The sequence below is a fragment of the Cicer arietinum genome, chromosome 4 (genome assembly GCF_000331145.2).
Source record: "Cicer arietinum cultivar CDC Frontier isolate Library 1 chromosome 4, Cicar.CDCFrontier_v2.0, whole genome shotgun sequence".
Lineage (NCBI taxonomy): Eukaryota > Viridiplantae > Streptophyta > Magnoliopsida > Fabales > Fabaceae > Cicer > Cicer arietinum.
In genome coordinates this window covers 17,294,727-17,305,563 of record NC_021163.2, presented here as the reverse complement: position 1 = coordinate 17,305,563, position 10,837 = coordinate 17,294,727, and the positions used below count along the sequence as shown (strand labels likewise).

Genomic DNA, 10,837 nt, shown 5'->3' with positions numbered 1-10,837 from the left:
CTGCTGTTTCTATTCACTTGAAGAGAGAACAAAGATATCATGGCAAGGTAAAAGCGGTTATTGATTCTCTCAGGGAAGCCGGTGTTAAGCTGCTTTAAGTCATGATGTTTGTGTGTTTTGTTGTAAATGAGAGATCTCATTCTTATTGAATCTTGTCTTCTGTTAATGAGGTATGAAAAGTTTTGTACTATTTCAGTAGAAAATAAGAACGCTAATTTTAAAATGAGGAGCTCACGCTTATTTTTATCATCACACCAGCAAGTTGCTTATCGAACACATTTCAATAGGATTCAATTTAACGACGTTAACTAGGTATAAGATTATTAGTGTTTTGGTTCATGGCGTCCCATTATATCTTGAGACTAAAGCGTTGGTTTACAGAGGGCATTCAAGTGGCTTGTAGAGTTGGAAATTGGTAAGGTAAAAGTTAGGCCTTGATAACCAATAAATAATGAATGGTGTTTTAGGAGATAATCAACAAGTGCAAATTTATTTTTCATAGTTTTTTCTTTTTGCCACATTGTCAAAATCCTTCATTGCAGAAATTGTCGTCAATGAAATGAGGTGAATTTGTATTGGTAAAAAAAGATGGTTGTCGAAGGTATTAGTTCATGCTTTGCCATGTATCTTTTGCTGAAGACAAAAATAAAATTGCTGAAAGATAATTAAAATTTAGGAGATATCTTGGACCATCGCAAAGAGTCATGAACTATACATATTATCACACTTTTCTAAATGGATTTTTTTTTCCAAAGATTATCACGGATTCCCTCATTAGAAAGTGATAAATTTGTGACACAAATGTGTTGGAATATATAGAACATATAAATGAATAATAGTCTTGAATATTAAGCTATTAATTCCTTTTCAGTTAGGAACTATTATAGTTGACATAGAGCTGTGCGTGGTGCATGTTTGTGAAGAAAACCAAAAAAATTATTTCGTTAGAGATTAAAATTCAAGTATATAATATTCTTTTTAAAGTCTTAAGGTCGAATGTGACTTACGATTTTCTGTTTTGAACTCATCAAAAGCTGTAAGCAAGTAATATGATGTGATTTTTCAAGAAACTTAAAATGTGGGCAACAAATTAAACAGCAATTTGAGAGCAAATCAAAGCAAAAGCCAACACCAACCATGTTTAATTCTTAAAATGAAAACCATGTACCCAAGTGTCTCACAAATAACTGAGAATTGACACTTCTACTTTTCAATGTCACAAACAATACAAGAGCGACTTAAAATACAGTGCATTCATAAATAACTGAAAATGACCCAAATGTCTCACAAGTATGCATTCATAAGTTTCAAAATACAGAGCTAACATTAGCTTCTGCTAACAAACCTGACCAGCTCAAGAATTAGCTCACTAGGTATACAAGTGATGAGACTATAATGTACACCGCAACAAGTCATATAATGGTTCAAAGTACATAGGTGTGCCAGATAGAACAAAATATGGATCCTTTACTACAGTCAGGATACAAAGAACCCAAGATCAACACACCGAACTAGGCGACTCAATTTACATTCCCAACTAGTTTCATTCTTTCAGACACATTTACAATTTACATTGGAGCATTGGTTTCCTTGGACCTGTAAATTGAATGACAGTTATCAATTTTATGATATAACATAGGCAAATCGTGAGCCTAAACAAACTAAAAAAGTGTACAAATACAAGACATGATTTTTTAGTATATTCAATAAATACAAGTATCACAATAATGATAGGGCCTGAAGTTTGAAATCACTAACCTTGCTTTCTCCAAATTTTTGACCACATCAAGCATAGCATATACAATCATTTTCTTCACCTTTTACCAAAGCAGCAAAGAAAAAAACAATACACAAAATACAAATAAGAATCTATCGATAGGAGATAACCTGTATGACACAATAACATAGGTTCTGAAAACAGGTTAATAATGAAAACTTTTAAACATTCTACAAGTAGAAACTAGATATACAAAACCTAAACCCAATATTCTTTACTAGATCTAATAATCACTCTTTAAAGAAACGTTTGTTTAAAAGTATATAAAATGCCTACTAACTATGCAGAACCAAGTTTTATCTTCCCCGTTCCCATGAATATTTTACTTAATTAGTGTTAGATTACAATTACTAGTGTACTAATTAGCACCATGCCGTTTAGAATAAGAATGGATAGTTCAATCGAAGCAAATGTGAATAAAATGGTTGAACCAGTGTGACTTAGTAGTGTTTGGATTTGGAAAAATGCAGCATGACAGTGCCAACAATAGCTGTAACTGAAAGCCACCATTTAAGCTAATAACAAAATCCAGTTGGAAGAAGCTAATGGCAAAATAGGAGATGCAATATCTTTAAATATTGGATAAAGTAGTCTGGCATACCTCCAATTTATCTTCTGTGGACCTATGATTTACTGGAAGTTTGCGGAATTCCTCAGTCAAACGAAAGCACTCACCAACATTTTCAGGAGAGACAAAATCAAGTGCAACCTTGGTGCATGACTGCAATACAATGATGCATATAATTGATATTTACACATACTTTTTAAGCATAAGCTAAAAGAAAATAAATCAAGAAATAAAGACTGAACTAGCAATAAATGGTTTGGGTCATTCATAAGAAATCGTAGGTTCAAACCTCCATATTGTTATTGAATAAAAACATTAAAAGAATTTGAATGCACTCAAAACATTAATTTATATGAATCATTACTGTGATGGGCTAACAAAACTGGTTTAGTTAGGGAAGGGTTATACTAAGGAACTAGGATGGCAGGCTAGGATTCTATCAGCATTTGAGGATCAACCATGGTGCACAACCATGAAAAAGGAAATATTAAAAACACAACCATGAAAAAGGGGGAAAAAATATTGAATACACCTCTCCTTATTCAATAAAAGGATACTAACAACATAACATAGAACACCCTCCCAAAATCTCACCGGAAATGTTAGATATTGCTTTTGAAACGAATCAAAGCACTCCCAAGTAAATTAAAAGTTTAGTAGAGCTTTCCAGTAATTCAACATGTTGGAATGGAAAATGATTTCCACAGTTGTAATAACTTTCTTCAACGAAGTACAACTAAATGAATCTTACACTCTTGTTGAATAGTAAGATGGTAAACTATAAATGAATCTTACACTCTTGTTGAATAATAAGATGGTAAACTATATTCGCTAAGACCTTACTAATTTAGTAATGACCGTAAACCAAGGATTGAGTTTCTCATTCATTTTTTGGCCAAAGATTTCAATATGTAAGGCTGCAATTAGGTAAGCCTAGCATTTGATTTTGTTGTTGTTGGCATGATCTTGCATTTGATGTTGTGCCTGACCCTTATCAAATCTATCGTCATGCAAGATTGGGGAAGTCAATAGACCTAATCCTCTGTTGAAGAAATTGTAGTCCTCTCAAGTATTTGTTGTAATTAGAGGTTAACCCAAATACCATCAATCAGAACCATTTTATCCATAACTTGGTTTAACCCCAACCATGCACCTCAAATAAGATAACCATAAGCTTGTAGGCAGTACGCTCTACTGAATTAAAGTTTGAACTTGGACAATTTGAATGGCTCAATGCAAAAGTGGTGAAGTAAGCATTCACGAAATGAAACTAATGTAGTAGGAGAGCCATGACACCAAAATATTGCTTAAGGAATGTTTTTGCCATGTCTTTGGTCAAAAATGGATGATTAGAAGGAATCAAATGAGCATACTTACAATTCTTGGATAATCACCCAAAACCTTAATACGAATTGTGTAAGAGTCCTATAGGAGAAAATGTTTGATACTTGTTCAGTTGGCAATCTCACTTGAGGCAACAAATTCTTCGATGCCTTTTCTCAACCACACCAAATATACAAAGGTCGTCAAACATATTTATGTCCAAAAAAACAAAAATGACCGCCCACAGACAAACAACCTTATTCATATGTCAATGTAGGAATTTTGGACAATTATCTAGTAAACATAGTTTGGATCACCATCGAAATTTTGAAGCAAGTCTAGAACAATTCCTTCTATTTTTCCATCGGCTTGTAATTCCTCTTCCCGTTCTTCACAATATGAAAAATCAAACATTGAAATTGTTGCAAATGTCAATCTTTGAAACATATCAACAGCTCAATTTGACCCATTGCCATGTACTAGATCTCAAAGTCAAAGTCCATCAATTAAGATGTCCATTTAAATTGGTCTTCACTCAATACCCTTCTAATCTTTAAGAATTTAATACTTTTTTATCAATATCACTCCAATTTGGAACAGCAATGACTATCCACACTAGCTCATTCACATAACAATTATCATTGGACAATGTGTAATAAAGGTTGGCCAAGGAGAGCCATCAATCGTCCTTGTTTCATCAAAACAACTCAAATTTTTGTTAGAAGCATTGGTTTCAATAGTTGACTTTTATAAGTATCCAAAGCAGCTTTTGCTTCATCATTCCAACAAATATTGTCTTTAAGCAAATGGGTAAATTAGTCTTGGCAATTTTTCTATAATCTTTAACAAATCTTTTATAATAGCTAATGAGGCCCAAGAAACCTCTCAAAGATTTGCATCTTTTAATGCCGACAACATACATATTTCAATTGCTTTTGCCCAAAAGTATGTTTATCTTGTTTGCAAACAATAAATGCTCTGTCAATTACTTTTATGTTCTTCATCATGCTCTAATACCATTGAAAGATATTTGTTGCTTGTTTGAAAAATATGTTGGAGGTAATGAATGACTATTAGGAATTTATTAATAGAGAAGTGCTAAGGACAAACTCTTAAAGACACTCATTTGAGCACTCTCAACTATTGTGTCATATAATTACTTTTTTAAAATCTTTTAATTGGTAACCAGTTTCGGTTGTTTTCTCAAAATTATTTAACCTTAAAAGTGTCATGATTCATCATGGTTGATTGAAGCCATGTCACATGATTGCCTTTGTCGACAATCTCAAACATTTCGAGATGTGTCACATGCTTAAAAATCTAACAAAAAGAGAAGAGAATTTCCATGTCATGGAAAGCTTGCATCGATGTGTAAGAAAGGATGAAGACATGGACTAAAAATTTGGTTGGGTTGGTTGGGTGTGGGGATAGTTGATGATGAGGATAAGATGAAGAAATAGAGAGAAAGGCAAAAGAACACATTTTTGTCAAGGCAAAAAATCCACTAGTAAGAGGTGAAGCAACATGTTGTCTTATTGCTATCTGGTGGTGTTTGAGAAATCCAAAAAATCCATTAGTTGTAGAGGACATCAATTGAAAAACCGGTGATTCTAAACCAACAAAGCCAATTACCAATGAAAATATTTATTAAAAAAAATTATGATGTGACTCAATGGTTGAGTGCTCAAAATAGTGAGTCTGTCCTCACCACTCTTATTAAGAATACTCTACGAACAAGCTACCTGCAGCGTTAGTAACAAGGAAATATGGAAAATACATAGGAAGAGGAAAAAGAGTTAGTAACAAGGAAATATGATAAATACAAAGGAAGAGGAAAAAAGAAAAGTAACGCTTTGAATTTCACTTCCTTGGCAAACAACCGGCTGGAATGAAAACAAAAATATCCATCATGCAGATACGGTTTACCTTCAGATTTCGGACTTGGTGAGGACAACCGGCTGGAATGAAAACAGCATCTCCCAGCTTCTGAACAAAAGTCCAGGGCTCAATTCCTACAATTCAATGCTGAATTGTCAACAAAATGACACTAGTAGATTGACCAACACTCCACAAACAAAACAGTATTAGAAAAATTATGAACATTACTAACCGTACTCCTCCTTAAGCCTCTTCTTATGCTCGATAGTTAGATAAAAGGTCTGATCATGGATGGGGTGAATAACCTACATAACCAATGAAAATTCAACAAGATACAAACATACCGAGTGAATGGCCATAAGACTTCCCAGTAATATAAATACAGCAACCCGATCAATTATCATGTGAACTATGGAAACATTAAAACGAATGAAATAAAGAACATCGACTCAACCAATGACTTTTTGGACTGGTAACAACAAACATAATTCATTGCACTTCATATCATGTGTTTCAATGCCGCACTCATTACACCAACATAGTTCCTTACAAGTGATGGTGCATATTCACAATTATCTATTCACGGTATTGACCTTATAATAAATCACTCAATCCTTTGTGGTAAGTAACTTTAATAATAATATCATAAAAAAAAATTAGAATCTACCAGATGCTAGAAACCTTCTAAGCTAGGCACCATTTACCAATGAACTTCAAGATAGTACTACCTACAACATACTACAACATATAAAAGTACAACAAACATAACAGCACATAACACTCTTTTAATCATCAATAGATCAAACCCTATTTTCATCCTTTAAGGCATCATGAACTGGTGTAGGAGTTTTGACAATTAATAGTTGCAGTAAAAGTTCAGTGTTACAAAACAAAACAAAAACGTGTTTAGTGGACACAGTGAGATATAGGATATTCGGCAAAGATCATTATCGTTTTCCTAATGAAATCATCCAGTCATTGGAATATAAGATTCACAATTGCAATTTAAAAGACTGCCCAAAGGCTAAAATTATTAGTACCTCTTGTTGGGAAAACTATATTAGTTGTTTGACCGGGTCTGATTTTCATGGGAACCCATATTACCTATCCTTGTGATTGTGTCAGTTAAAGGTTGTTATCCGGTGAAATATAGTCCCCAAAAGTAGTATAAGAGGAAGGTTCCAGGGGTTAAGGATCCAGTTCCACAGTGCCGACTATAAATATGAACGAAGGAAGGAACTACAACCAATGACATGACTGGTGAGACTAGTCATAATAGGAGTGGACGGAAAGAAAGAAGTCAGAAGTTAGACATTGCTTGCACCATCCAAGGCAAGGAACAATAACCTGTATAATAAACACGTGTGGGGTACTTAGACAACTCACCAATAAAAATAGGAACAGGCTTCTGCAACAGTAAATTTATAGCATGTTCAAGGAAACGATTCCAAAATCTTACACGGGATAGTGGATTAAACTACTTGATCAAAATTTGCCTCAGATACAAGATCAAACAAAGCTGCAAGAATTGATGATTGTATTGAGTTCAGAGTAGATTCGTTATTTTGACAACCTAATTTATGTGATTTGTGCAAGGACATGTGAGTCTATGTATCACTCCTATTTTAAGCATTAGATTGCACAGGACAAATTTATCCACCCAAATCTGTTCAGAAAATGAAAAGAAAAATAAGAAACAACAGAGAGGTTGGATAGCTGGGATGAAGAAAAGAAAAGGGAGGCACAAGGTTACTGCAAAAAGAGATGGCAAGGTCTCCAAAAGCAAGGCTGCAAGAGGCAGGCCCAAAGCAGGCAATGGGATGCTAGATGAACACAGTCCCCCATTGCAAGACACATTCATTAAAGACATTTTTGGCATTTGGGGTAGATGTCATTGTACTGCAAAAAATGTGCCGTGAAGCACAATAGGTACAATAGTGGCCACAACAGTAGCAACTTCAATTTCCAATGCTACAACTACAGAATAGCATACACAACCTGTTCCACCTAGGTTTCCGCGATACGGTTGCTATTGACAACCTAGAACACGTAGTAGATAATCAAATATCTTCTTGAATAGCCTCGAGAAGGATCTCAAATTAATCAAGGTGTGACACCAAATCTAAATGGACAATAGATATTCTGCAATATTGAATATGAATGAAAAATACAGAGATAGTTTAATTGCATTTAGTAAATGATTCTAGCTCCTATTAAACCTCTATCAAACTTGGGTTCAGAGAATAGTCCTGTTGCTCCAACTGAGTGGTGACACACAACCACTTTTATATGAAGTGAATCTTAGATGGATGACAAAAGCCAGGTTCAAAGCAAGGTTGTCAAACTCTAGATTCTACCTAAGATCTTTGGGGTATAGAAAAAGTGTAGATCGTAGGATCATAAAGTGGATCTTAAGATCTCACAAATTTGACAAAATTATACCATAAAATTAAAAAATATAACCTTAACATAAAAAATTTCATTGGTTTAATAAAAAGTCACAAGCTGAAACACAAAAGGCTATTACCATTGTCTCAAACAAAAAAACAAAACCTATCATCATCATCTAACAACATCTAAAACTTAAATTTAACAATACATCCAAGGCATTGTGATCAAAACCAACATCTTCCATACAATCTTCATATCCTTCTCCATCAAACTCATCATCAAGGTTGTGAATCTCCATATCATCTTGAGGGGCAGGATCTTCAACTCCATTCCTTACTTCATTTTGTTTGCCAAATTCTAAATCCTCATTTTCTATTGTGAAATCTAAAATGTCATTCTTAGTTGAACATTCATTGTTATCTACAATCCATTCATCATCAGATTCAAGATCATCAAGGTTATGTTCTACCACATTTCTAGTTTGCTTCTTCTTAACTAATTTTGAATTTGCCATCACAAATACAACATCATTTATTGTCTTTTCTTTCAAACGGTTTCTCCTCTTTGTGTGGACCTAATATATACAAACTCCATTAGTATATAGAAAGTTGTGAATAATTTTCAAAGTGAAATTTTAAAGTAATTTTTACCATCTCAAAAGCACTCCAATTTCGTTCACATCCGGATAAACTGCAAGTTAAGCTTAACACACGAATTGCAAAAGTTTGAAGTTCTAAACGCTCATCCCCATATGATTCCCACCATTGTGATAGAGGTTTGGTTTTAAGTGCAGCATTTGCTATCGGACTACCAAAAAACTTTGTTTGTGTCTTGAAATCTTCCAGTTGAGCATCAATCTTGCAAAAAAAATTCAACATCTCCCACTATCTTTTGTAAGCAATCATATAACCCAAGTTTTACTTCATAATCAGCTTTAAATCCAAGGTTGTAATGTAGTTGAGGGTTAAGGTAGAGTAGCATGTCGCATGTAGAGGCCAATGGAGTGGTTTATCCCACCTTTCATCAATGATATCTCATAGAGGCTTGAATCTAAATAATAAAAAACAACTCAATTACTTTTAGGCATGAAATAGAATACAGAATTTACAAAAACATTGTGCATTGCAAAACAGAAACATTATGCAAAATTTGAAGGTAGAATGCATAATTTGCAGAAACATAATTTGTAGAAATAGTAGTACCTTCTTTGAACACCATTGAAAGCAGCTTGAATTCTCTACCTAGCTTGGTCCATTGCCTCATAAATAAACCCCATTGCTAGTTTCTCATCTGAATCCACTAAACGAAGCACTTTGATTAGTGGATAAGCACCTTTTAAGCAAATTGCAATCTTTTTCCAAAACTCTTTATCCATAATCACTTCTTCAAAATTCTGCCTTTCACTAGTTTTTGCAAATTGACTTGATGTCCATTCATTAGATGTGAACATTCTTACCAATGATCCTTTGTTCTTCATGAGATCAATACATTGTAATGCAAACGATGTCCAATAGAGCCTCTTCCTTTTAAACATTAACATTGCACCAGCAACTTTGTAATTTGTTGCATTGTCAATCACAATTTGCACGACATTTTCTTCTACAATTTCTACTACTTAATCAATCATCCGATATATTTTATCAGCAATTTTTATCATATGAGAAACATCTATTGACTTTAAAAAAACAATATCTTTAGGGTTGTTAACTTAGAAATTCAAAAGTGTCATCCTTCTTTTGCCCATCCACCCATCACTCATAATAGTACAAATTGTCTTCTTCCAAGTAAGTGTGTGTTCTTCAATGACCTTAGTTATCTCCTCCGCCTTTTGTTTCAAGTACTTTGTTCAGATTTGATGATAGGAAGGTGGCTTAAAACCAAAGCCATGTCTTGAAACCATCTCAGACATCCTTGTAAATTCATCACTCTTTGCCACATTAAAGGCTATGGCATTATTGTAGAAGAACGAAGCTATTTCTAGACACGCTTCTTCTTTCAAATTTTTCTTAAAAATGTTGTTGATGATGACTTGAGTACTTACTACATTTCTCTTGAAAAGTTTTGCAGGGGTAGCATTCTCATCCTCTTCTAATGACTTTTTTCCTTTTACATTATTTGTATCATTCTCTTCTGTTTTCTTGAATGATTTATCTTTCAAGGATTTTACAAGTTCAAACATGTGTTTTCTTCACATCATCAGGTACAACATCACATGCAACAACGTTGAGCTGTGTACCAGCCAAATGGTGTTTCAACCTGTACACTCCTCCAATAAATGTTTTTCCACAAAAATTGTATTTTATTTTTTTGGTTCCTCCATCAATAGATAAACCATGTTTCCATGCTATATCCGTTCTGCTTCCTAATGCATTTTTCTGCACTCTGGAAGGTGCAGAACCAGAACTGCAGGCAACAGAAACAGATGTAGTCTTTAGACATGATTGAAATCGTGAGGCAGCAAGTGAAATTGCAGATTGCATCAAAGAGGATTGAGGAGAGTTTCAAATATGAGATTGAGAAGAGTTGTAGAGATCAGAAAAATTTATAGAAGAAATAAAAGGAGGAAATCTGAAATTGAATCATTTAATTTAAGTTGCAGAGCAGAAAACGAACAGGAACAGAGAGGCTATGAGGAATACGAAATGTGCAGAAAACGAACAGAATACGAAACAAATAGTTGCTGCCTTCAAATCCTCATGCTGGTTGTTGCTTCCTTCAAATCCTTGTGGGTGTGTATTTTCTTTATGGGAAACAAGCAAAATACGAAGGCAAATAGGTGCAAAACGGGCCAGAGCAAGGGTTTTTACAATCGGGTCAAAAACGACGCCTCTCCAGCGCGACATGAGCGCCGCCCCCACGCTTCCACGCGCTTCCTCTGTGTGTCCACATATCTAGGTAAT

The 10,837-nt window shown here is 34.3% G+C and overlaps 3 protein-coding genes across 9 annotated transcripts in view; 1 reads left to right on the top strand and 2 right to left on the bottom strand.

Moving 5' to 3' along the window:
* The window catches only part of LOC101511325 (uncharacterized), a 2,730-nt gene extending 2,478 nt beyond the window's left edge, over nucleotides 1–252 (top strand). The window contains exon 3 of the mRNA XM_004497164.3: nucleotides 1–252. Coding sequence (XP_004497221.1) covers nucleotides 1–98 — 98 coding nt within the window. The 3' untranslated portion in view covers nucleotides 99–252.
* Nucleotides 253–1,238: 986 nt separating this feature from the next.
* The window catches only part of LOC101510800 (lysine-specific demethylase JMJ26-like), a 16,528-nt gene continuing 6,929 nt past the window's right edge, over nucleotides 1,239–10,837 (bottom strand). For 2 of the 7 annotated variants that reach the window (XM_027334016.2, XM_004497162.4), the window contains exons 9-13: nucleotides 5,779–5,851; nucleotides 5,595–5,680; nucleotides 2,379–2,498; nucleotides 1,759–1,817; nucleotides 1,239–1,596 (exon numbers count right to left, since the gene is read on the bottom strand). In XM_027334016.2, coding sequence (XP_027189817.1) covers nucleotides 1,569–1,596; nucleotides 1,759–1,817; nucleotides 2,379–2,498; nucleotides 5,595–5,680; nucleotides 5,779–5,851 — 366 coding nt within the window. In that variant the 3' untranslated portion in view covers nucleotides 1,239–1,568. Of the gene's footprint in view, nucleotides 1,597–1,758; nucleotides 1,818–2,378; nucleotides 2,499–5,376; nucleotides 5,411–5,594; nucleotides 5,681–5,778; nucleotides 5,852–6,586; nucleotides 6,894–6,952; nucleotides 7,587–9,996; nucleotides 10,341–10,837 lie in introns of those variants that run through there. The other 5 variants (XM_073367796.1, XM_073367794.1, XM_073367793.1 and 2 more) reach the window with 4 other exon arrangements.
* On the bottom strand, nucleotides 8,038–8,987 carry LOC140920154 (uncharacterized). The gene is made up of 2 exons (XM_073367797.1): nucleotides 8,588–8,987; nucleotides 8,038–8,511 (listed from the first exon to the last, which is right to left on the bottom strand). The coding sequence occupies exons 1-2, from the start codon at nucleotides 8,813–8,815 to the stop codon at nucleotides 8,113–8,115; spliced, it is 627 nt and encodes a 208-aa protein (XP_073223898.1). The 5' UTR covers nucleotides 8,816–8,987; the 3' UTR covers nucleotides 8,038–8,112.

Excerpts from the sequence above, each read along its gene's own strand:
- LOC140920154 (XM_073367797.1), bottom strand. The coding sequence starts at position 8,815 with ATGTTGAATTTTTTTTGCAAGATTGATGCTCAACTGGAAGATTTCAAG. Across the intron at positions 8,512-8,587 it reads ATTGGAGTGCTTTTGAGATG|GTCCACACAAAGAGGAGAAA; the intron begins GTAAAAATTACT and ends TGTATATATTAG.